At 41.2% G+C, this 24,143-nt stretch overlaps 1 protein-coding gene across 1 annotated transcript in view; it reads left to right on the top strand.

Annotated features, from left to right (window-relative positions):
- The window catches only part of LOC121318033 (receptor-type tyrosine-protein phosphatase beta-like), a 53,500-nt gene that overhangs the window by 8,645 nt on the left and 20,712 nt on the right, over nucleotides 1-24,143 (top strand). The window contains exons 5-15 of the mRNA XM_041254239.1: nucleotides 312-590; nucleotides 816-911; nucleotides 1,295-1,421; nucleotides 2,655-2,799; nucleotides 4,747-4,874; nucleotides 17,446-17,718; nucleotides 18,081-18,104; nucleotides 19,528-19,800; nucleotides 21,146-21,418; nucleotides 22,431-22,703; nucleotides 23,058-23,081. Coding sequence (XP_041110173.1) covers nucleotides 312-590; nucleotides 816-911; nucleotides 1,295-1,421; nucleotides 2,655-2,799; nucleotides 4,747-4,874; nucleotides 17,446-17,718; nucleotides 18,081-18,104; nucleotides 19,528-19,800; nucleotides 21,146-21,418; nucleotides 22,431-22,703; nucleotides 23,058-23,081 — 1,915 coding nt within the window. The remainder of the gene's footprint in view (nucleotides 1-311; nucleotides 591-815; nucleotides 912-1,294; nucleotides 1,422-2,654; nucleotides 2,800-4,746; nucleotides 4,875-17,445; nucleotides 17,719-18,080; nucleotides 18,105-19,527; nucleotides 19,801-21,145; nucleotides 21,419-22,430; nucleotides 22,704-23,057; nucleotides 23,082-24,143) is intronic.

The following is a 24,143-nucleotide window of genomic DNA, read 5'->3' as shown; positions in this document are numbered from 1 at the left end:
TATGAGTCTCTATAGAAGTGCATTCAATATACTTCTACATTCTACTTCCCACACATTACATGTATAAAAGAGTTCAGTTCTCAGTGAGAAAGTTAGGTAATTAACATAATTAGTGTAAGTATATTCAAATATTTGAGTGTTTAAAAGTACTAGATGTTACAAATGCTATAAAAAATTGTCTGTGCTTAATGGCAGGCTTTGTCGTAAGACAAAAAAAAGCTCATGTCGACTTGAGTCCTTTTCAAACTTCTGGTTGAATTGATTGATTTAGAATTTTCTAAAGTCTAATTAGGATCTGTTTGTCCCTTTAGGTCAGCAACAATGGCTTGATTTCATTCAATGAAGCTTTCAATTCCTTTACCCCCAACTTATTCCCATTACCTACTCCCCATACTATCATTGCACCATTCTGGACAGATCTGGACAACAGAGTCAGTGGAATTGTTTCTTACAGAGAAAGCAACGACCCACAGCTTCTCCAGCGGGCAACTCAAGACATCAACAGATATTACCATTTTCTGGACTTTAATGCCACCTGGGTTTTTGTTGCCACGTGGGACAAGGTGCCATATTTTTCAAGCCCAGAAACGGTAAATTTACTGGAATGGTAAATACTGATATCTAAAAAACACTAACTATAGAAAGAAAAATATGTGATAAAAATAACAATTGTACTAAGATAACGATCATGCAACATGATGATAATACACATTTCATTCAAAGAATGAGAGAGGGGGAGGGAAAGGTAATACATGTGTAGTGTACCACTGTCATCCTTTTTGATTAGTTATTATGCATTGTTATTGTTGTTGCAGAAGAACACATTCCAGGCTGTTTTAATCACAAACGGAAATAATTCCTTCGTTATTATGAACTACGGATACATAGATGTGACAACTCGAAATGTGGTGGTAAAGACCTTATATTTGATTCCTCAAAGCATATTAATGTGCTGGTCAACAAAATATAGGCATATTAAGAAACACAACATGGTGCTGATGTAACAGATACGAATTATTTTTCAAAGTCATGCAGTACTTGAATGCCATTGGGAGGGCACATATATTATACATCTATAAAGAGAAAAATGCACTAAGAACTACTGGGGATTGTCAACAGTGTTTATCAGATATGGTTTCATCAGATAAGTTTTTCATCACAAGATCTTTCCAATTCATGAACCAAATACATTTAAAAGACAACTGGTGATAGGAGGGTTGGAACATTCTGATAGGTAAATGTCACATTGTTCTGGTTAACTAATCTTGTTTTGTCTTTTTCATCTGACTTCCAGGCTGGATTTGAAAGCAAAAATGTATTTTTCAACCTTCCTGGCTCCATGCAATCTAACATTACCCAAATCAACTCAACCAGCAATGTGAACTATCCAGGGCGCTGGGTGTTCCCTGTTGATATAGGAGGTGCATACAGTGGTGTCAGAACCCACAGTCTATTCAGTCTCCATGTGGAGAAGGAAACAATGGAGTTGTTGATGGAGTCTGTGGAGTCTGAATGAATCCCTACAGAATAGAAAAACTATGATATCTCTGGAGCAAAGCAACTAGAACTAGAAGAGACATAATATTTCAAAGAGAAACAATTACATTTACTGTCAATATTCACTTTTAGATAGGCATACTTTTATTATTGTTATTATTATTATTAACTGTTTCATAATGTCTTTAATATATAACGTTCCAATAGATAATTCTAATTCCAAATCTAAAACGTAACTTTAATTGAATACATTGTACATACCTCGCCCTCCCCTGCAAGCCAAACACCACATGAAAGCTGCTGTTTTAACACTTTCGTAAAAGCTAAATCTTCACAGTTTCTCTTATCGAATGAGAAAGAGACACTTTCATTCAAATAAAGCCCTACAAGCATATTGGGTACATAGACAGAAGTGAAGATGAAACAGTGTGATTTTATAATATATTTACAGTAATATTATAAATAATAACAGATGACTAATAACTTCCATTAGTAACTAATAAGGCTTTTGAAAGACAGTATTTAGATTGACTTTTCATCTCACAGTAAAGCATACTATACAAAAAACCCTTATTTTCTTTTACTACCTTAAATATTATTATTATTATTATTATTACTACTACTATTGTTATTATTATTAGTATGAGGAAAGATCATGTAAACTGTGGCAACACTTTAAACTGAAGCAAAAGCTTCAGTTTAAGCACATATATACATTTTTAATAGACAAACAAAACATTCGAGCAAACACACAGACATGGTGACCAAAATGGAAGGTGTACACAAGACACAACTGCGCATAAAACACTGTTGTCAGGCTAGTCATTTGCCTTCACTGACCAGTAAAGCAATTACACTGCACACAGTTTACCAACTCGCCACCTAAAACACTTTTACCAAATGTGGCCACTCCCCACTTAGCATAAATTACCTGAGCAATGGCCAGACCTGTGATAGCTGGCAGAGGCAGATATAACCCCATACCTGCCATCCTTATAATCCCCCACACACACTATTTACATCCACAGGGCTAATGCCCTGCCACAATATCAGATAGCTAATGACAAACTATTAGATGACATGTAGCAGTTGAGATGATTAGGTAGGGAGCAAACCTAGTGACATCCCTGACTAACATGCACAATCATCTTTTAAAGGTCCTTATCCACCTGGAAACATAAGAATAGACTCTGTGGGCAACGGCTCAGTTTCTCTAAACTGGGACAGACCTCCCGGTATGGATGGAATCAAGTATACCTTTAACATAACCTACTACAGCTACTTTACGGGTTTCAGTGGAACCATCAACACAGCTTCCAATTCCACTGTCATCTCTAACCTGATGTCAGGAAGCTGGTACATCTTCAGTGTAACCACAGTACAGGCCGATGGGAGTCGGAGCACTGCTGTTTCAGTGCCTGTCTATACAGGTAAGGGGCATTTCTCACTTCAAAGAGAAATTGGGTAAATCAAGGATTCAAGTGTATTTCTTATTCTTTTTTCCTCAAGCTATGTTTCTTTTCTTTAGAAAAACATTCAGACACTGCATGAAAAGGCTGGGCAGTAGTTTCAATTTAGTTTTAATAAGTTATTGAGTCAATTTCTTTATGATTGCATTAATGCAGTATTTATTATTATTATTATTATTATTATTATTATTATTATTATTATTATTATTATTATTATTTTATTTTAATTTTTTTTGCAAATAATCAGCAAGTAAAAATTGCATTGGTAATTCCAGTGCAGAATTATTGCTCTAAGCAATTCTGATCATTGTTTTTTTGGTGTTGTTGTGTTTTTTGGTGTGCAGGTCTTTGCATAAGCAGGTACTGTCATTTTTTAAATACTGTTGTATGATAAGCTGTCACATGAGACTCAGATTAAATAAATAGTAGACAGTTCAACAGGTGATAATAACGTATTACACACGTTTACCTGGAATTTGACAAGCAAGATGTGTTTGAATAGATAATCCTTTCCACAAAGAAATGGGAAATACAAAAGTGCAATGTATGCTTACAGTATGTGTAAAGCCAATTGATCTGAATGCAGAAAGCAGGGTGTGGCGAAGTGGCCCGTCCCTTAATGTTTATTAGTGTTTTATGTTGAATCTAGTGTTTTAATGTTGGTGTATATGTATAAAATAGATGGGATATAAATATGGGCTACGAGCACAAGTGTTTAAAATGTATATTTGTATTTAGGCACGAGGATTGCACAGCACTTCACGTGGAGGTAAAATGTAATATGTGAGCATGGGGATAGCACGATAGCTTCAGAAAAAAGGCTCAGCGGAAGCTTCAGTTTAAGTGCATATACACACGTTTAATAGACCAACAAAACACTCGAGCAAACAAACAGGCATGGTGGCAAAACAAAAGGTTTACACAAGACACTACTGCACACAAAACACTGTTGTCAGGCTGTGCATTTGCCTTCTCTATGTAGTACAGCAATTACACTGCACACACAGTTTACCAACTCGCCACCTCAAACACCTTTACCAAACGGAACCACTCCCAACTTAGCAAAAATTACCTGATTGGGGAATGGCCATACCTGTGATTGCTGCCAGCGGCAGGTTTAACCCCATACCTGCATACCTTACATTAATCCACACACACTATTTACAGATGCAGAGCTAATACCCTGCCACAATACCAGATAGCTGATTGCAAACTATTAGATGACATGTAGCAATTGAGATGATTAGGTAGGGAGCAAACCTAGTGACATCCCTGACTAACATGCTCAATCCTCTTTTAAAGGTCCTTATCCACCTGGAAACATAAGAATAGACTCTGTGGGCAACGGCTCAGTTTCTCTAAACTGGGACAGACCTCCCGGTATGGATGGAATCCAGTATACCTTTAACATAACCTACTACAGCTACTTGACAGGTTATAGTGGAACCATCAACACAGCTTCCAATTCCACTGTCATCTCTAACCTGATGCCAGGAAGCTGGTACATCTTCAGTGTAACCACAGTACAGGCCGATGGGAGTCGGAGCACAGCTGTTTCAGTGTCTGTCTATACAGGTAAGGGGCATTTTTCACTTCAAAGAGAAATTGGGTAAATCAAGGATTCAAATGCATTTCTTATTCTTTTTGCCTCAAGCTATGTTTCTTCATGCTCAATCCTCTTTTAAAGGTCCTTAAAAACATAAACTGGGACAGACCTCCCGGTATGGATGGAATCAGTATACCTTTAACTAACCTACTACAGCTACTTGAAAAGTGGAACCATCAACACAGCTTCCAATTCCACTGTCATCTCTAACCTGATGCCAGGAAGCTGGTACATCTTCAGTGTAACCACAGTACAGGCCGATGGGAGTCGGAGCACAGCTGTTTCAGTGTCTGTCTATACAGGTAAGGGGCATTTTTCACTTCAAAGAGAAATTGGGTAAATCAAGGATTCAAATGCATTTCTTATTCTTTTTGCCTCAAGCTATGTTTCTTTTATTTATTGCAAACACTTGAAAAGGCTGGGCAGTATTTCAGTTTATTTTAATAACTTATGGAGTCAATTATTTTATGATTTCTTTATGATTGCATTATGCGTAAATGGTCGTTCATTTATAATACAATAAACGTTTAGCACTGGTAATTGCAGTGCAGAATTATTGAGCAAATGAGGGCAGCAGCTTGCGTTGATCTTTCACCTATTTCTCCTGACTCACATTCCCACACATCTTCAATGGACCTTCACTATTACTCCCGTCTCCAACATAGACCTTCCATATGTTTTGGCCTATCTTGACCTGGCATGCAGTCCTTACTTAATAAAGAATAGATGCTACTTCCCACACATTACATGTATAAAAGAGTTCAGTTCTCAGTGAGAAAGAGTTAGGCAATTAACATAATTAGTGTATGTATGTTAAAATATTTGAGTGTTTAAAAGTACTAGATGTTACAAATGCTAGAAAAATTGTCTGTGCTTAATGGCAGGCTTTGTCATAAGACCCCTTTATGCTTGTTTTGAAAGGTTCTAAAGTCTAATTAGGATCTGTTTGTCCCTTTAGGTCAGCAACAATGGCTTGATTTCATTCAATGAAGCTTTCAATTCCTTTACCCCCAACTTATTCCCATTACCTACTCCCCATACTATCATTGCACCATTCTGGACAGATCTGGACAACAGAGTCAGTGGAATTGTTTCTTACAGAGAAAGCAACGACCCACAGCTTCTCCAGCGGGCAACTCAAGACATCAACAGATATTACCATTTTCTGGACTTTAATGCCACCTGGGTTTTTGTTGCCACGTGGGACAAGGTGCCATATTTTTCAAGCCCAGAAACGGTAAATTTACTGGAATGGTAAATACTGATATCTAAAAAACACTAACTATAGAAAGAAAAATATGTGATAAAAATAACAATTGTACTAAGATAACGATCATGCAACATGATGATAATACACATTTCATTCAAAGAATGAGAGAGGGGGAGGGAAAGGTAATACATGTGTAGTGTACCACTGTCATCCTTTTTGATTAGTTATTATGCATTGTTATTGTTGTTGCAGAAGAACACATTCCAGGCTGTTTTAATCACAAACGGAAATAATTCCTTCGTTATTATGAACTACGGATACATAGATGTGACAACTCGAAATGTGGTGGTAAAGACCTTATATTTGATTCCTCAAAGCATATTAATGTGCTGGTCAACAAAATATAGGCATATTAAGAAACACAACATGGTGCTGATGTAACAGATACGAATTATTTTTCAAAGTCATGCAGTACTTGAATGCCATTGGGAGGGCACATATATTATACATCTATAAAGAGAAAAATGCACTAAGAACTACTGGGGATTGTCAGCAGTGTTTATCAGATATGGTTTCATCAGATAAGTTTTTCATCACAAGATCTTTCCAATTCATGAACAAAGTACATTTAAAAGACAACTGGTGATATGAGGGTTGGAACATACTACTAGGTAAATGTCACATTGTTCTGGTTAACTAATCTTTTTTTATTTCTTTTTCATCTGACTTCCAGGCTGGATTTGAAAGCAAAAAAAAATTTTTCAACATTCCTGGCTCCATGCAATCTAACATTACCCAAATCATCTCAACCAGCAATGTGAACTATCCAGGGCGCTGGGTGTTCCCTGTTGATATAGGAGGTGCATACAGTGGTGTCAGAACCCACAGAGTCTATTCAGTCTCCATGTGGAGAAGGAAACAATGGAGTTGTTGATGGAGTCTGTGGAGTCTGAATGAACCCCTACAGAATAGAAAAACTATGATATCTCTGGAGCAAAGCAACTAGAACTAGAAGAGACATAATATTTCAAAGAGAAACAATTACATTTACTGTCAATATTCACTTTTAGATAGGCATACTTTTATTATTGTTATTATTATTATTAACTGTTTCATAATGTCTTTAATATATAACGTTCCAATAGATAATTCTAATTCCAAATCTAAAACGTAACTTTAATTGAATACATTGTACATACCTCGCCCTCCCCTGCAAGCCAAACACTACATGAAAGCTGCTGTTTTAACACTTTCGTAAAAGCTAAATCTTCACAGTTTCTCTTATCGAATGAGAAAGAGACACTTTCATTCAAATAAAGCCCTACAAGCATATTGGGTACATAGACAGAAGTGAAGATGAAACAGTGTGATTTTATAATATATTTACAGTAATATTATAAATAATAACAGATGACTAATAACTTCCATTAGTAACTAATAAGGCTTTTGAAAGACAGTAATTAGATTGACTTTTCATCTCACAGTAAAGCATACTATACAAAAAACCCTTATTTTCTTTTACTACCTTAAATATTATTATTATTATTATTACTACTACTATTGTTATTATTATTAGTATGAGGAAAGATCATGTAAACTGTGGCAACACTTTAAACTGAAGCAAAAGCTTCAGTTTAAGCACATATATACACTTTTAATAGACAAACAAAACACTCGAGCAAACACACAGGCATGGTGACCAAAATGGAAGGTGTACACAAGACACAACTGCGCATAAAACATTGTTGTCAGGCTAGTCATTTGCCTTCACTGACCAGTAAAGCAATTACACTGCACACAGTTTACCAACTCGCCACCTAAAACACCTTTACCAAATGTGGCCACTCCCCACTTAGCATAAATTACCTGAGCAATGGCCAGACCTGTGATAGCTGGCAGCGGCAGATATAACCCCATACCTGCCATCCTTATAATCCCCCACACACACTATTTATATCCACAGAGCTAATGCCCTGCCACAATATCAGATAGCTAATGACAAACTATTAGATGCCATGTAGCAGTTGAGATGATTAGGTAGGGAGCAAACCTAGTGACATCCCTGACTAACATGCACAATCCTCTTTTAAAGGTCCTTATCCACCTGGAAACATAAGAATAGACTCTGTGGGCAACGACTCAGTTTCTCTAAGCTGGGGCAGACCTCCCGGTATGGATGCAATCCAGTATACCTTTAACATAACCTACTCCAGCTACTTCAGGGGTTTCAGTGGAACCATCAACACAGCTTCCAATTCCACTGTCATCTCTAACCTGATGCCAGGAAGCTGGTACATCTTCAGTGTAACCACAGTACAGGCTGATGGGAGTCGGAGCACAGCTGTTTCAGTGTCTGTCTATACAAGTAAGGGCATTTCTCACTTCAAAGACAAATTGGCTAAATCAAGGATTAAAATGCATTTCTTTTTGTTTTTGCCACAAGCAATGTTTCTTTTCTTTAGAAAAACATGCAAACACTGCATGAAAAGGCTGGGCAGTAGTTTCAATTTAGTTTTAATAAGATTTTGAGTCAATTTCTTTATGATTTCCTTAATGGAGTATTTATTATTATTATTTTTTGCAAATAAACAGCACGTAAAAATTGTATTGCTAATTCCAGAGCAGAATTGTTGCTCTCAGCTTTACTGATCATTGTTTGTTTTTTCTCATTTTAGGTGTGCAGGTCTTTGCACAAGCAGGTACTCCACTTTTTTAAATACTGTTGTATGATTAACTGTCACATGAGACTAAGATAAGAAAATAGCAGATAGTTCAACATGTGATAATAACGTATTACACAAGTTTACCTGGAATTTGACAAGCAAGATTTCTTTGAATAGATAATCCTTTCCACAAAGAAACAGGAAATACACAAGTGCAAAGTGTGCACACAGTATGTATAAAGCCAATTGAACTGAATGCAGAAAACAGGAGCATGTGTCTGTGCAAACTTATGTAGTCAACTAAAGCTCCAGCTTCACAGTGAAGCAGTTAACTTGTTCAAATCATGAGAGTATCAGAATCAGCATGTTTGGATATATATACCCAAGAAACATTTTGCAGACTCTGTATTTCACTGACATACTTATTCAAGAATACAACAAGACCTCTGAGAAAACACATCACACTCTCATTTTACTCCTCTCCAAATAAGCGCTGTTCTTACTATTGTTCAATGTGTTGGAAGTTTTATTTGGGAATGTGCTTTTTATATTTCAGGGACTCACTTTTACCCTTTTTGGCTCTGCCAATGGAGACACAGTTAACCCCAAGGAAGTCTCATAATGTCTTTAATATGTAGCATTCCCAACACATAATGCTAATTCAAATCTAAAATGTAACTTTAATTGAATACGTTGTACATACGTCACCCTCCCCTGCAAGCCAAAAACTGCTGGAAGCTGCTGTTTTAACACTTTCGTAAAAGCTAAATCTTCACAGTGTCTGTAATCGAATGAGAAAGAGACACTTTCATTGAGATAATGCCCAACATGTGTACTGGGTAAATAGTCAGAAGTGAAGAAGAAACAGTGTGATTTTATAATATATTTACAGTATATATTATAAATAATAACAGATTACTAATAACTTCCATTAGTAACTGATAAGGGTTTTGAAATACAGTAATTAGCTTGACTTCCGGTCTCACCGTAAAGGATATTATACAAAAAATCCTTCTTATGAGGAACTTAGAATGAAATTATTATTATTATTATTCTTATTATTATTATTATTATTATTATTATTATTATTATTAGTATGAGGAAAGATCATGTAAACTGTGGCAACACTTTAAACTGAAGCAAAAGCTTCAGTTTAAGCACATATACACACTTTTAATAGACAAACAAAACACTCGAGCAAACACACAGGTATGGTGACCAAACTGGAAGGTGTACGTACACAAGACACTGCTACGCACAAAACACTGCTGTCAGGCTGAGCATTTGCCTTCACTGACCAGTACAGCAATTACATTGCACACACAGTTTACCAACTCGCCACCTAAAACACCTTTACCAAATGTGGCCACTCCCCACATAGTATAAAGTACTTAACTGGGCAATGGCCATACCTGTGATTGCTGGTAGCGGCAGAATTAACCCCATACCTGCCAACCTTACATTAATCAACACACACTATTTACAGACGCAGAGCTAATGCCCTGCCACAATACCAGATAGCTGATTGCACACTATTAGATGACATGTAGCAATTGAGATGATTAGGTAGGGAGCAAACCTAGTGACATCCCTGACTAACATGCACATTCCTCTTTTAAAGGTCCTTATCCACCTGGAAACATAAGAATAGACTCTGTGGGCAACGACTCAGTTTCTCTAAGCTGGGGCAGACCTCCCGGTATGGATGGAATCCAGTATACCTTTGACATAACCTACTACAGCTCCATTACGGGGTACATTGGAACCATCAATACAGCTTCCAATTTCACTGTCATCTCTAACCTGATGCCAGGAAGCTGGTACTTCTTCAGTGTAACCACAGTACAGGCCGATGGGAGTCAGAGCACTGCTGTTTCAGTGTCTGTCTATACAGGTAAGGGGCATTTCTCACTTCAAAGAGAAATTGGGTAAATCAAGGATTCAAATGCATTTCTTTTTTTCTTGCCACAAGCTGTGTTTCTTTTCCTTGGAAAAACATGCAAACACTGCATGAAAAGGCTGGGCAGTAGTTTCAATTTAGTTTAAACAAATTATTCAGTCAATTTCTTTATGATTGCATTAATGCAGTATTTATTTTTTTATTTTATTTATTTTTTTGCAAATAATCAGCAAGTAAAAATTGCATTGGTAATTCCAGTGCAGAATTATTGCTCTAAGCAATACTGATCATTGTTTTTTTGGTGGTGTTGTTGTTTTTGGTGTGCAGGTCTTAGCACAAGCAGGTACTGTCTTTTTTTAAATAATGTTGTATGATTAGCTGTCTGTCACATGAGACTCAGATTAAATAAATAGTAGACAGTTCAACGTGTGATAATAACGTATTACACACGTTTACCTGGAATTTGACAAGCAAGATGTGTTTGAATAGATCATCCTTTCCACAAAGAAATAGGAAATACAAAAGTGCAATGTATGCTTACAGTATGTGTAAAGCCAATTGATCTGAATGCAGAAAGCAGGGTGTGGCGAAGTGGCCCGTCCCTTAATGTTTATTAGTGTTTTATGTTGAATCTAGTGTTTTAATGTTGATGTTTATGTATAAAATCGATAGGTTGCGGATGCAACCCCGGTTCCCTGAAAGAGAAAATAACCATTAACGTATGCGACATTGCTGTCAGGTAGTATGGATTGGCTAAGCTTTATAGCAAAGCTGGCGATAGGCCTCTTTGCGAGCTGCCGTGTAAGCCCTCCCCCCTGGGAGCTTACTATGCACAGTGCGCAGAGAATCTCTTCCTCTTTTGCTCTTCGGGCCGAGAAGGCTTCCGGAGCGACCTCGGGGGTTAATGGTTATTTTCTCTTTCAGGGAACCGGGGTTGCATCTGCCATACCCCTAGTGGAATGCACCTTCAACTGCCCTGGCGGTGGAAGGCCTGCAGACTCATAGGCTAATTTAATAGCATCCACTATCCAGTGGGAAAGGCGTTGTTTTGACAATGGCTGACCCAACGTCTTAGAACCATGGCATATGAACAGTTGTTCTGTTTGCCTCACGGTCTTTGTACGGTCAATATAACACCTCAATGCCCGCACAGGGTAGAGCATGTGTAACCGTTGTTCCTCCGGAGAGGAAAAGGGAGGAGGATGGAACGCCATCAACTCAACCGGCTGGTTCATATGGAACGGGGCTATAACCTTTGGCAGAAACGCTGGATTTGTACGCATGGATACCTTAGAACTGTTTCCTTTGAAGCAGGTACATGAAGGGTGCACTGACGTGTTTTGCTGACAGTACTGACTGCAAAAATGCGGTTTTCATAAACATGAGCTTCATATCCACTGAGTGGAGAGGCTCGAACGGTGCCTTGGTAAGGGCTTGGTTGGTCACTCTTGGAGGTCGCAAGAGTCTTGCGCCTTTAAGGAACTGAGATGCCAAAAAATGGCAACCCGGTGATAACCCGTCAATGCGTACATGGCAGGCTGATATGGCGGCTAAATACACTTTAAGTGTAGAGGGGGATTTCCCTTCATCTAACAGTTTCTGCAGAAACTGTAATATTACTGCCATAGGACAAGATATTGGGTCCTGGCCCCCCGCCAGACACCAATCTTGGAACAACTGCCATTTGTACGTGTACTGCGACCTGGTAGAGGGCGCTCTGGCGCTCTGAATGGTCGAGATCACTGCTGTCGAAAGCCCTAAGGCTGACAGGCGCTCCCGCTCAGGGGCCAAGCCCATAGCTGCATGAGCTTGGGGTTCGGGTGCCAAAGCCGACCTTCGGCCTGAGACAATAGGTCTGCTCGCGGGGGAAACTCCCGCGGTTGACCATGCAGTAACTGCACCACGCTCAGGAACCATACTCTCCGAGGCCACCGAGGAGCGATCAGAATCACTGTCGCTCGCTCTACCCTGACCTTCTCTAAGAGGGTGGGGAGCATCAGAGTCGGTGGAAATGCATATAGGAGGACTGGCGGCCAATCGTGAGCCAGTGCGTTGACTCCTAGGGGGCTGTCGGGATCCCTCACCGAGAACCACAGGGGGCAGCGCGTGGTCTGCGCTCTGCCAAACCATTCCCAGATGCGCTCTACCACCTGAGGGTGGAGACGCCATTCTCCTGCAAGAGGGCCTCCTCTGGATAGGAGGTCCGCTGCGTAATTGACTCTGCTCGGTAGGTGAACCGCGTGCAGAGAGGTCAAGCGTGGCTGTGCCCATAGCAACAGCCGTGCTACCATTCGGTGAAGGCGGGGGGACCGCAGGCCACCCTAGAGGTTGATATACGCCACAACTGTGGTGTTGTTTTCTGACCGCACCAACACGTGCTTGCCCAAATGCACTGGCAAGAAGTGCCTAAGGGCGAGGTCCACTGCTCTGAGTTCTAGAGCATTGATGTGGGCTGACCTCCAGGGTCCTGACCACACTCCACGGGTCCCTGAGCCGTTCCAGACTGCTCCCCAACCCTGGTTGGAAGCGTCGGTCATAACCACTTCCCTCCTGAAGATGGGACCCATCTGAATGCCCTGCCGGATGTTTGCCGGAACTTTCCACCAGCGCAGTGCTTCCCAGCAGGTCCGGGATACCGTCAACCTGCAATGTTTGTCTCTCCACGGATGTAACACGAAGGCATTGAACTAGGCCTGTAGAGGTCTCTGGTGTAATAAACCCAAGGGAAGGGCTTGTGAGGCGGCAGCCATTAGCCCAAGCATGTGCTGACACAGCTCCATGCTGATTGTTTCTCTCAACCTGAACAGGGAGAGACATCGTTCCAGCGAGGCAACTCTTTCTGTCAACAGGGTCATTTCCATGGACACTGAGTCCAGACGCAACCCCACAAACTAAGTCTGTTGGCTTGGCATGAGGCGGCTCTTCTCTGAATTGACCTTCAGACCCAGCCGTTGAAAATGGTTCGTAATCATCACTGTGTGCTGTGCCAGCTGCTCCTTGGACTGCGCGCAGACGAGCCAGTCGTCCAGATAGTTTAGCAGTCGGACACCTTGAGCCCGCAAAGGATCTAAAATGGCATCCATACATTTGGAAAAGGTTCGAGGAGCTAGAGACAGACCGAATGGGAGAACACAAAACCCGTACACCCTGCTGTGGAATGCGAAACGCAGATACTTCCTGTGACCCGGGCAGATGGGAATATGAAAGTACGCATCTGTCAGGTCCACGGTGGTAAACCAGTCGCCCTCCCGAACTGACTGGATAATGTGCCTGTGCGTAAGCATCCTGAACGATAACCGCCGTAGGTATCTGTTCAGTGCTCGCAGATCTAAAATAGGGCGGAACCCGTCGTCCTTTTTGTGCACTAGGAAGTACTTTGAATAGAACCCCTGGTCGATCAGTGCAGGGCCTACTTGTTGAATGGCACGCTTCCTGAGCAGTGCCTGTATCTCCGCATTCAGGGCTGAGGACTGAACAGAGTCCTTCACTGCAGTTACAACCACCCCCCTGAAGGGGGGAGGCTTTAACCGGAACTGAAGGGTGTACCCGGTGGAGATGGTCTTGTGCACCCAGATGTCGTTGGCGCACTGTTGCCAGAACTGGATCTGTGGAACGGTGTAGGGGTGAGCTAATAGCTGCCTGGATATCTCGGGGCTGCTTTGGTTGGGCTCGCTCACAAGGGGCCTGGCTAGCGCCACGAGGACACGACTTGCCACCACCTCTAGGGCACCATTCCACACGCCGTGGTCTTGAAAAACCAGGCTGGCTGCATGCTGATGGACCTGCGAGGGAAGTCCTGCTACCCCGAGGTTGTGACTGTTGCTGTGGTGGCGTCTTACGCCAAGGCTGTTCCTGAGGCCGCTTCGGCTGGAACTGCTTGCTTGGCCACATTTTGGCCATTTGCTGTGACGCCTCCCGAGCCTTGGCGGAGTGTTACAGCATCTCTTCCACTGCCGGACCAAAAGTGTGTCCGGGAGTGATTGGAGCGTCCAGCAAGGGGGCCTTATCAGGCTCCTGCACTCTCGCCTGCGAGAGCCAGAGCTGTCTTCTGGCCACCACCATGGAAGAAATGCTCCTGCCTTGCGCCCGCGCGTTTAACTGAGCCAGCCTTATCAACAGCTGGCTGACAGTACCCAGCTTGCCTCTGAGGGCCGCAGAAGGGCACTCAGGTAATTCCCTTATTAGTGCCGCCTGGTACACCGTCAGTAGACTGGCTATATTAGACAGCCTGACTGCCTCCGTGGCCGCAGAGTACCCTTTTTTAAGGTGTATTTCTGTGGTCCTGCACTGCTTGTTAGGACACGCTGGGTCTTTGATAAGCCCAGACAGTGTCGGCGTCTTTACCAACGTGGCGAACGCAACGTCCACAGGTGGAAAGGCCCCCTGCATAGTAAAGGCCGAAGCCTTGCGAGACGTCGCAGGAGCAGAGGCCGGAGCCCCCCAGGTAGACTGCACTTACTTGATGAAGTCCTGGAATGCCAGGAGCATCCTGGACTGATGGGACTGGGCCGAAGGCGACTCGAACAGAGATCGCCAGGGAAGCTCTGTCTGGGGCCAATCGATGCCCAAGTGGCGGGTTGCTCTGTCAACCACAGACCACATAGGGTCATCAGTGTCCATCAGCTCAGACTCAACATCCTGGTCTGAGTGGTGGGAGGCTACCTCAGTCTCTACACTGTCCCCTTCCAGGATGTCAGAAGCATTTCTGGAGACGGCGTCAATATCCCAGTCCTTCTGCGACTGCATTGGGAGGGAACTAGCCAATGGAGGTTCGGGGGGGGCTGTTGGTTGGCTGGAGACGGGCCCAGCGGGCTGCTCTGGGGCTCGAGGTTCTGCTGTAGCCAGGGACATAAGCAGGGACTGCTGTCCCATCATGACCTCCATAAATTGGGACATTTTGGAGGTTAGCTCTGCCACCTCGGATCTATCCCTGTGTCGCCTGTCTCGCTGAGGGGAACGAGAACGTCCCCTACGCCGAGGCGATCTAGAGCACGATCTAGACTCCCGACGAGGGCATGCCCTAGAAGGGGAGGGGCTGCTAGCCCGAGTGCGTCCAGTGGGGGACCTCTGACCAGCTGTAGTCTGGGAGGCTGGACTCATGGAGAGCTGCAGTCTCCCTGGCGGCATCGCCGTGAATGATGGCGTGGCTGAGATGGTGTGGGAAGAGCCCGATGAAGGGGAGTGCCCACCCACTGACTTCTTGGCCCTTTGCCTAAGGGCGCGAGTCTGGAAACCAGCGCAAGACTGGCAAAAAGCCCTATCCGCCAGCGCAGATGCGGCGTGCTCCGGCCCGAGGCATGCCACACACTCATCATGTGGGTCACTGGCAGGCAGCTTTGCCTAACAGGACGTACAGCGGTGAAAGCACGACATTTTGGGCGAACATGGCACAGTAAACATCGACTGAGCTCCGATCAAAAACGTCAAGCAACGAGCGGGGAACGCCGATGCGTCGAGCATTTAGCATCAAGCATTTAGCGTCAAGCGTAAATACGCCGAGCGTCAAGCGCGTAGCGTCGATGCGCCGAGTGTCGAGTACGTGGCATCGATGCGCCGAGCGTCGAGCGTCGTGGCGTCAAAACGGCAAGCGTCGAATCGCAGAGCGTATAGCGTCGAGGCGCCGAGCGCCAAGTACATGGCATCGAAGCGCCGAGCGTCGAACGTCGACGTTGAGCACCGAGCCCCAAGCGCGGAAGCGCTACACCAAGCGCCGAATCGCTTACACCCCGCAGAGCGAGTACCAAGCATGGAGACGCTAGCACGCCTAAGCATCAGCTGACCTGCAGAGCGGAGACGCTAGTGCTGGTACAGTGTTTATATGGTGTTTATATACTTACCTTGGTGCTGGGGAAAATGTGCTTGGTGGTCGTCTTCTTTTTCTGGTGAAAGGGATTGTTTTTATTTGTTTGTTTTTTTTTATTATTCTGGAACGCTGCAGCAAATGCTTGGTGTACTGTAGATGGGCTGTAGGGCAAACCGTACAGCTACCACACGGTGGGGAACACACAGCAGTGGAAGATAATAGCGGGCTGCAAAGCAGACTCCACACACACACACACACACACACACACACACACACGATCTGGTCACGCAAGACCGAGGCTGCACTATGCGCGTGGCCTAGGCCAACGACGCGCGTCCTAAACAATGTGTATATATATCTGAAAAATAATAGATACAACCCAAAAACACACAGTATAAATAATATATAATAATATATAAATAATTATAAATAATTAGAAGAAGACGGAGACCACTAGGTTAAACAAAAACGCGATGCCAAAGCAAAGTGTGAAGCTTCTAATAAAGTAATATATAGTAAATACAGTCATAACTCAATTATACCAATCCATGTAACAAAAGAGTAATAGAGTGTCTGCGCGCTGCCTATAGTAAACTCGGAGAAGGGGGCCAGCTTACACAAGCCTATCGGCAGCTTTGCTATTACAGACAGTCACCTGAGGCAATGTCTATACATTAATGGTTACCAATGCTGAAGACAAAAGATAATAGAGTATGTGCAATGCCGCGTATAGTAAGCACGAGGATTGCACAGCACTTCACGTGTAAGTAAAATGTAATATGTGAGCATTATAGCACGATAGCTTCAGAAAAAAGACTCAGCGGAAGCTTCAGTTTAAGTGCATATACACACGTTTAATAGACCAACAAAACACTCGAGCAAACAAACAGGCATGGTGGCAAAACAAAAGGTTTACACAAGACACTACTGCACACAAAACACTGTTGTCAGGCTGTGCATTTGCCTTCTCTATGTAGTACAGCAATTACACTGCACACACAGTTTACCAACTCGCCACCTCAAACACCTTTACCAAACGGAACCACTCCCAACTTAGCAAAAATTACCTGATTGGGGAATGGCCATACCTGTGATTGCTGCCAGCGGCAGGTTTAACCCCATACCTGCATACCTTACATTAATCCACACACACTATTTACAGATGCAGAGCTAATGCCCTGCCACAATATCAGATAGCTGATTGCAAACTATTAGATGACATGTAGCAGTTGAGATGATTAGGTAGGGAGCAAACCTAGTGACATCCCTGACTAACATGCACAATCATCTTTTAAAGGTCCTTATCCACCTGGAAACATAAGAATAGACTCTGTGGGCAACGGCTCAGTTTCTCTAAGCTGGGACAGACCTCCCGGTATGGATGGAATCCAGTATACCTTTGACATAACCTACTCCAGCTACTTCAGGGGTTTCAGTGGAACCATCAACACAGCTTCCAATTCCACTGTCATCTCTAACCTGATGCCAGGAAGCTGGTACATCTTCAGTGTAACCACAGTACAGGCCGATGGGAGTCGGAGCACAGCTGTTTCAGTGTCTGTCTATACAGGTAAGGGGCATTTCTCACTTCAAAGAGAAATTGGGTAAATCAAGGATTCAAATGCATTTCTTATTCTTTTTGCCTCAAGCTATGTTTCTTTTTTCTTTAGAAAAACATGCAAACACTGCATGAAAAGGCTGGGCAGTAGTTTCAGTTTAGTTTTAATAACTTATGGAGTCAATTTCTTTATGATTGCATTAATGCAGTATTTGTTTATTATTATTATTATTATTATTATTATTATTATTATTATTATTATTATTATTATTATTATTTGCAAATAAACAGCAAGTAAAAATAGCACTGGTAATTGCAGTGCAGAATTATTGCTGTCAGCAATACTGATCATTGTATGTTTTTTCTCATTTTAGGTGTGCAGGTCTTTGCACAAGCAGGTACTCCACTTTTTTAAATACTGTTGTACGATTAACTGTCACATGAGACTAAGATTAGAAAATAGCAGATAGTTCAACATGTGATAATAACGTATTACACAAGTTTACCTGGAATTTGACAAGCAAGATTTCTTTGAATAGATAATCCTTTCCACAAAGAAATAGGAAATACACAAGTGCAAAGTATGCACACAGTATGTATAAAGCCAATTGAACTGAATGCAGAAAACAGGGGCATGTGTCCGTGTAAACTATTGTAGTCAACTAAAGCTCCAGCTTCACAGTGAAGCAGTTAACTTGTTCAGATCACGAGAGTATCAGAATCAGCATGTTTTGATATATATACCCAAGAAACTTTTTGCAGACTCTGTATTTCACTGACATACTTATTCAAGAATACAACAAGACCTCTGAGAAAACACATCACACTCTCATTTTACTCCTCTCCAAATAAGCGCTGTTCTTACTATTGTTCAATGTGTTGGAAGTTTTATTTGGGAATGTGCTTTTTATATTTCAGGGACTCACTTTTACCCTTTTTGGCTCTGCCAATGGAGACACAGTTAACCCCAAGGAAGTCTCATAATGTCTTTAATATGTAGCATTCCCAACACATAATGCTAATTCAAATCTAAAATGTAACTTTAATTGAATACGTTGTACATACGTCACCCTCCCCTGCAAGCCAAAAACTGCTGGAAGCTGCTGTTTTAACACTTTCGTAAAAGCTAAATCTTCACAGTGTCTGTAATCGAATGAGAAAGAGACACTTTCATTGAAATAATGCCCAACATGTGTACTGGGTAAATAGTCAGAAGTGAAGATGAAACAGTGTGATTTTATAATGTATTTACAGTATATATTGTAAATAATAACAGATGACTGATAACTTCCATTAGTAACTGATAAGGCTTTTGAAAGACAGTAATTAGCTTGACTTTCACTCTCACGGTAAAGAATAGTATACAAAAAACCCTTTTTACTAGCTGAATTATTATTATTATTATTATTATTATTATTATTATTATTATTATTATTATTATTATTATTATTATCCGTTTGAGTAAAGTTCATGCAAACTGGGCAAAACTCAATGATTAGAAATATGTGGATTATTTCTGTAGCAGGATAGCTTCAGAAAAAAGGCTGAGCGGAAGCTTCAGTTTAAGAGCATATATACACTTTTAACAGACAAACAAAACACAGGAGCAAAGCAACAGGCATGGTGGCCAAAATGAAAGGTTTACACAAGACACCATTACACATAAAACACTGTTGTCAGGCTGGGCATTTGCCTTCACTGACCAGTACAGCAATTACACTGCACACACAAACCATTAGATGACATGTAGCAATTGAGATGATTAGGTAGGGAGCAAACCTAGTGACATCCCTGACTACCATGCACAATCCTCTTTTAAAGGTCCTTATCCACCTGGAAACATAAGAATAGACTCTGTGGGCAACGACTCAGTTTCTCTAAGCTGGGGCAGACCTCCCGGTATGGATGGAATCCAGTATACCTTTGACATAACCTACTCCAGCTACTTCAGGGGTTTCAGTGGAACCATCAACACAGCTTCCAATTCCACTGTCATCTCTAACCTGATGCCAGGAAGCTGGTACATCTTCAGTGTAACCACAGTACAGGCCGATGGGAGTCGGAGCACAGCTGTTTCAGTGTCTGTCTATACAGGTAAGGGGCATTTCTCACTTCAAAGAGAAATTGGGTAAATCAAGGATTCAAATGCATTTCTTATTCTTTTTGCCTCAAGCTATGTTTCTTTTTTCTTTAGAAAAACATGCAAACACTGCATGAAAAGGCTGGGCAGTAGTTTCAGTTTAGTTTTAATAACTTATGGAGTCAATTTCTTTATGATTGCATTAATGCAGTATTTGTTTATTATTATTATTATTATTATTATTATTATTATTATTATTATTATTATTATTATTATTTATTTTATTTTTTTTGCAAATAATCAGCAAGTAAAAATTGCATTGGTAATTCCAGTGCAGAATTATTGCTCTAAGCAATACTGATCATTGTTTTTTTGGTGTTGTTGTTGTTTTTGGTGTGCAGGTCTTAGCACAAGCAGGGACTGTCTTTTTTTAAATACTGTTGTATGATTAGCTGTCACATGAGACTCCGATTAAATAAATAGTAGACAGTTCAACGTGTGATAATAACGTATTACACATGTTTACCTGGAATTTGACAAGCAAGATGTGTTTGAATAGATAATCCTTTCCACAAAGAAATGGGAAATACAAAAGTGCAATGTATGCTTACAGTATGTGTAAAGCCAATTGATCTGAATGCAGAAAGCAGGGTGTGGCGAAGTGGCCCGTCCCTTAATGTTTATTAGTGTTTTATGTTGAATCTAGTGTTTTAATGTTGGTGTATATGTATAAAATAGATGGGATATAAATATGGGCTACGAGCACAAGTGTTTAAAATGTATATTTGTATTTAGGCACGAGGATTGCACAGCACTTCACGTGGAGATAAAATGTAATATGTGAGCATGGGGATAGCACGATAGCTTCAGAAAAAAGACTCAGCGGAAGCTTCAGTTTAAGTGCATATACACACGTTTAATAGACCAACAAAACACTCGAGCAAACAAACAGGCATGGTGGCAAAACAAAAGGTTTACACAAGACACTACTGCACACAAAACACTGTTGTCAGGCTGTGCATTTGCCTTCTCTATGTAGTACAGCAATTACACTGCACACACAGTTTACCAACTCGCCACCTCAAACACCTTTACCAAACGGAACCACTCCCAACTTAGCAAAAATTACCTGATTGGGGAATGGCCATACCTGTGATTGCTGCCAGCGGCAGGTTTAACCCCATACCTGCATACCTTACATTAATCCACACACACTATTTACAGATGCAGAGCTAATGCCCTGCCACAATATCAGATAGCTGATTGCAAACTATTAGATGACATGTAGCAATTGAGATGATTAGGTAGGGAGCAAACCTAGTGACATCCCTGACTAACATGCACAATCCTCTTTTAAAGGTCCTTATCCACCTGGAAACATAAGAATAGACTCTGTGGGCAACGGCTCAGTTTCTCTAAGCTGGGACAGACCTCCCGGTATGGATGGAATCCAGTATACCTTTGACATAACCTACTCCAGCTACTTCAGGGGTTTCAGTGGAACCATCAACACAGCTTCCAATTCCACTGTCATCTCTAACCTGATGCCAGGAAGCTGGTACATCTTCAGTGTAACCACAGTACAGGCCGATGGGAGTCGGAGCACAGCTGTTTCAGTGTCTGTCTATACAGGTAAGGGGCATTTCTCACTTCAAAGAGAAATTGGGTAAATCAAGGATTCAAATGCATTTCTTATTCTTTTTGCCTCAAGCTATGTTTCTTTTCTTTAGAAAAACATGCAAACACTGCATGAAAAGGCTGGGCAGTAGTTTCAGTTTAGTTTTAATAACTTATGGAGTCAATTTCTTTATGATTGCATTAATGCAGTATTTATTTTATTATTATTATTATTATTATTATTATTATTATTATTATTATTATTATTATTATTATTATTATTATTTGCAAATTTTTTGCAAATAATCAGCAAGTAAAAATTGCATTGGTAATTCCAGTGCAGAATTATTGCTCTAAGCAATACTGATCATTGTTTTTTTGGTGGTGTTCTTGTTTTTGGTGTGCAGGTCTTTGCTCAAGCAGGTACTGTCATTTTTTAAATACTGTTGTATGATAAGCTGTCACATGAGACTCAGATTAAATAAATAGTAGACAGTTCAACATGTGATAATAACGTATTACACACGTTTACCTGGAATTTGACAAGCAAGATGTGTTTGAATAGATAATCCTTTCCACAAAGACATGGGAAATACAAAAGTGCAATGTATGCTTACAGTATGTGTAAAGCCAATTGATCTGAATGCAGAAAGCAGGGTGTGGCGAAGTGGCCCGTCCCTTAATGTTTATTAGTGTTTTATGTTGAATCTAGTGTTTTAATGTTGGTGTATATGTATAAAATACATGGGATATAAATATGGGCTACGAGCACAAGTGTTTAAAATGTATATTTGTATTTAGGCACGAGGATTGCACAGCACTTCACGTGGAGGTAAAATGTAATATGTGAGCATGGGGATAGCACGATAGCTTCAGAAAAAAGACTCAGTGCATATACACACATTTAATAGACCAACAAAACACTAGCTGATTGCAAACTATTAGATGACATGTAGCAATTTAGATGATTAGGTAGGGAGCAAACCTAGTGACATCCCTGACTAACATGCACAATCCTCTTTTAAAGGTCCTTATCCACCTGGAAACATAAGAATAGACTCTGTGGGCAACGGCTCAGTTTCTCTAAACTGGGACAGACCTCCCGGTATGGATGGAATCCAGTATACCTTTAACATAACCTACTACAGCTACTTTAGGGGTTTCAGTGGAACCATCAACACAGCTTCCAATTCCACTGTCATCTCTAACCTGATGCCAGGAAGCTGGTACATCTTCAGTGTAACCACAGTACAGGCCGATGGGAGTCAGAGCACTGCTGTTTCAGTGCCTGTCTATACAGGTAAGGTGCATTTCTCACTTCAAAGACAAATTGGGTAAATCAAGGATTCAAATGCATTTCTTATTCTTTTTGCCTCAAGCTATGTTTCTTTTCTTTAGAAAAACATGCAAACACTGCATGAAAAGGCTGGGCAGTAGTTTTAATAAGTGATGGAGTCAATTTCTTTATGATTGCATTAATGCAGTATTTGTTGTTATTATTATTATTATTATTATTATTATTATTATTATTATTATTATTATTATTATTATTATTATTTGCAAATAAACAGCAAGTAAAAATTGCATTGGTAATTCCAGTGCAGAATTATTGCTCTCAGCTTTACTGATCATTGTTTGTTTTTTCTCATTTTAGGTGTGCAGGTCTTTGCACAAGCAGGTACTCCACTTTTTTAAATACTGTTGTACGATAAACTGTCACATGAGACTAAGATTAGAAAATAGCAGATAGTTCAACATGTGATAATAACGTATTACACAAGTTTACCTGGAATTTGACAAGCAAGATTTCTTTGAATAGATAATCCTTTCCACAAAGAAACAGGAAATACACAAGTGCAAAGTGTGCACACAGTATGTATAAAGCCAATTGAACTGAATGCAGAAAACAGGGGCATGTGTCCGTGTAAACTATTGTAGTCACCTAAAGCTCCAGCTTCACAGTGAAGCAGTTAACTTGTTCAGATCACGAGAGTATCAGAATCAGCATGTTTGGATATATATATACCCAAGAAACTTTTTGCAGACTCTGTATTTCATTGACATACTTATTCAAGAATACAACAAGACCTCTGAGAAAACACATCACACTGCACAGTGGTAAATTAGTGTTGGTGTGATTTATGTGGGAATGGGTTTATTGTGTATCGTTTTGGACTTGATTAGTTTGATTGTATTGTTTACAGACGGGCGCTCGATTGAGACTTGCTGCCGGCTATGCTTGGTTGAGGGGAAGGGCAGCAAGTGATTGGCTGTGCTAGTCTTCAATCAGCAGGTGGTCGTGTCTCGACCTAGTGTCCGTCAGTTTAAAAATATCTGCGGGAGATAGCTTGGGGCTGCTGCAAGGCCTGCCGTTTTCACCGCACCTTTTGAGTTATAGTTTGTTGTATTGTGTTTTATTTTGCACTTTTTGTACAGTTTGCTGTATTTGTCCTCTGTGCGTTACCATCGCTGGTAACGTCACATGACCATCTTTATTTTACTTTCGTTTTCTGTTTGTGTGAGAATAAAACCTGTGTGCCTGGGCCGGCGTTTCAATACCACCTCTGTGTCTCTGTGTGCTTGAACAGCGGCTACCCACGCGCGTGCCACCTTCTGCACGGGTTTTAATTATTAACGTAGATGGAAAGCCCATCCACGCTGCAAAACAAAATGCACGGCTTCATAAGAACATAAGAAAGTTTACGAACGAGAGGAGGCCATTCGGCCCATCTTGCTCGTT

This window comes from Polyodon spathula, chromosome 7, assembly GCF_017654505.1.
Source record: "Polyodon spathula isolate WHYD16114869_AA chromosome 7, ASM1765450v1, whole genome shotgun sequence".
Lineage (NCBI taxonomy): Eukaryota > Metazoa > Chordata > Actinopteri > Acipenseriformes > Polyodontidae > Polyodon > Polyodon spathula.
Note: the sequence above shows the minus strand (reverse complement) of the source record. Positions and strands in the feature narration are given on the sequence as shown.